The sequence below is a fragment of the Nannospalax galili genome, unplaced genomic scaffold (assembly GCF_000622305.1).
Source record: "Nannospalax galili isolate Female #2095 unplaced genomic scaffold, S.galili_v1.0 scaffold794, whole genome shotgun sequence".
Taxonomy (NCBI): Eukaryota; Metazoa; Chordata; class Mammalia; order Rodentia; family Spalacidae; genus Nannospalax; species Nannospalax galili.
In genome coordinates, this window is record NW_008334566.1 from 864367 (window position 1) to 867034 (window position 2668).

Sequence of the window (2668 nt, forward strand, 5' to 3'; positions counted from 1 at the left end):
TTTAATGTGTATTCACATGATTTCTGCTTGCAGATACAGTATTAACCTTTTCTGCAGAAGGATATGCTTAAACCAATTTGATCTTCAGGTGGTCTACAGTGCTGCTGATTTTTACAAATTTATTCAAAACTCTCCTCAGCATCTTACTTATATAATTACACTCTCAAAGGAAATTTTATTTAAAAATCATATATCTATAAACCAGAATACCTTTATTATTCTAAATTACTTCATATTTTTTTTTCCTTAGGAGGTCCTTAAGAGCTCTAATACAGCTGTGTTTTAATATAGACTAAAAGATAAACTAAGTGATCTTCTGAAGTATTTTTAGCTTTCCAATTTTGTAAAATGAAGCCCCCTGGATGTGCCATCATTGCAGTACTGCTAACTCTGCTAACTGATAACTCAAAGACAGACTGCAGGATTAGAAAACCTCCTTAGCCACTGCCACTAACCCACTGACTGCCCTGGATCCTTCAGATCTGGCCCTGCAAGGGCCCTGTAATGATCGTACCTCCACCCCTTATGAGAACCCAGTTGATAATGTATTCTTTCTTCTCTGACTTTGTTCAAGCCATTACATGCTAGTTTACCAGTTTATTAGCTTAGTCTTAGAAGGAATCATCTAAAGTTATTAAAAATATTTAACAAAGAAAATAGAAAACAATGACAGAAACCATACTATTTGCTTAACTTTAAAAGGTTTAATAAGGATTCCAACATTTAATTCAACTACAAGTCAGAATAAGTGATTGACTAAGTTAAAGACAAAGTATTCTGAAGAGTCAAATTAAAATCATAGAGCATCTTTGTAGAACACATGCTGAATAATATATTCTTCCCAGAAAAGGATTAAGAGGAACCTACAGTGACTTGAGTGATTTTCAGAATAATTCTGCATCAAAAGAAGAGGACAAAATTAGATGATCTCTCTACAATTTAACTCAGCAGAAACCAAGTACTACAACTGGAGATGCAGCTCAGTGATAGAGAACTAGCCCAACATGCACAGGTCCTGGGATTGAGCCCCAGAAATGCCAAAAGGGAGGAGAAGATAGAATAAAATTAAGTGATCCGGTGCTGTATTAGTATTAGAAGTGATTAATGTAGCATTATTTACATTAAACTTACTGAAGCTAATACAGGAAGAATTTTTTGTTGTATCTGAACATGATTTTTATATTGGTTAGTAATTCAAATATTTGTGTCAATGTATTATAGAACTATAAATTTTAGTCTTCAAAAGTATGTGTTGATAAACGTGCATTGTCAGGTCCATTTTATGTTTATCTTATGAAAATGAAATTTACTTGAACAACTTTATGTGACATTTTCACTAATCTTTAATATTGCTTCTTGTGTCTTTTCTACACTAGAGTTAATACATAAGTCTTGAATCTTGGCTGAATTCTGTAAAGCAGTATCTCATCAACAGGTTAATTTTCTAATGCTAGCAGTCTGCAAGGAGATGCTTGCAGCTTTCACTATTCCACAAGATTCATAAGTATTGATTTTTCAGGCAATTGCTGTGATCTTTTTTTACCACTGCAAACTTCAAAATGAGTAAGATTCAAATATATCACTCAGAAAGGATTCTCTTCATTTTATAATGTTAGGTTTCTTCTTATAGCTGAAGTCTAACTATCACAGACTCAGACACTGGTACAGCAAGGCATGGCACTTAGAAATACTAAGTGCTTGGTGGGAAAAACAGCCTTGCATCCAAGGTCTTCCTCTTTCTCCATTCCAGCCATCTCTCATCCCTCTTTCCTTTGAAGTTTCCCTTTCTGTACCTTTACAGAGTACCTTGAGGAGGCAGAATGTCAAAACTTCCTAACCAACTTGTCGAATATACATTTGGTCTTTCTCACCAAATAGTGCAGAACAATTATCCAGATCAGCAATTTATTTCCATAATTTTTATTTTATCTTTAAACTACAGGATGCATAATTAACACTTGAAAATGAATTATGGCTAACAAGTTAACTAACTTAACAAGGTATCAGAACAGAATAGAAAGAAGAAAGTTGAGAGTTGTATCTGAGAAATTTTTCATACAACATGGTAGGGAACAGAGATTTCCTCAAAGCACAGAAATGACTAATGTACAGAATATATTTTCTCAGAGGAAAGAATTATATAAACTTCAAAGGGATGGTGTGATAAATTCTGAGCAGCTAAATTAGCTGTTTGGTCAAGAAGCTTCTTCAAAACTCTATCCTGCATTAAACATTAAATTATAATTCATTTTAAAAATTACCCACTCTAATATCTGTCCCTATTCCTATAATATGTGTTTGCCAGTCATTCCCTTTCCAAACCTTTACAAAGTCTTTCTATGTAATCATGCTAGTTTTTAAAGAAAGAAAAACTAAGAAATTATTTTAAAATAAAAATTTACCAATTCTCCAACTTCCAAAGAAGTATTTCCAAGAATATATATAGACAGAGATAGATAGATGATAGATAGATAGATAGATAGAGATAGATGATAGATAGAATAAAGATGATAGATAGATAGATGATAGATAGATAGATGACAGATAGATAGATAGATAGATAGATAGATAGATAGATAATGATTGACAGAGAGATGATAGATAGATAGATGATAGATAGATAATGATAGAGATAGATAGATAGATAGATAGATAGATGATAGATAGA

At 32.5% G+C, this 2668-nt stretch overlaps 1 protein-coding gene across 2 annotated transcripts in view; it reads right to left on the reverse strand.

Annotated features, from left to right (window-relative positions):
• The window catches only part of Ppp1r3a (protein phosphatase 1 regulatory subunit 3A), a 42198-nt gene that overhangs the window by 30429 nt on the left and 9101 nt on the right, over positions 1-2668 (reverse strand). Inside the window, exon 2 of one of the 2 annotated variants that reach the window (XM_008829410.2) lies at positions 434-436. The exons of the other annotated variant lie outside the window; for it this stretch is intronic. Coding sequence (XP_008827632.1) covers positions 434-436 — 3 coding nt within the window. The remainder of the gene's footprint in view (positions 1-433; positions 437-2668) is intronic. 2 annotated transcript variants of the gene reach the window in all.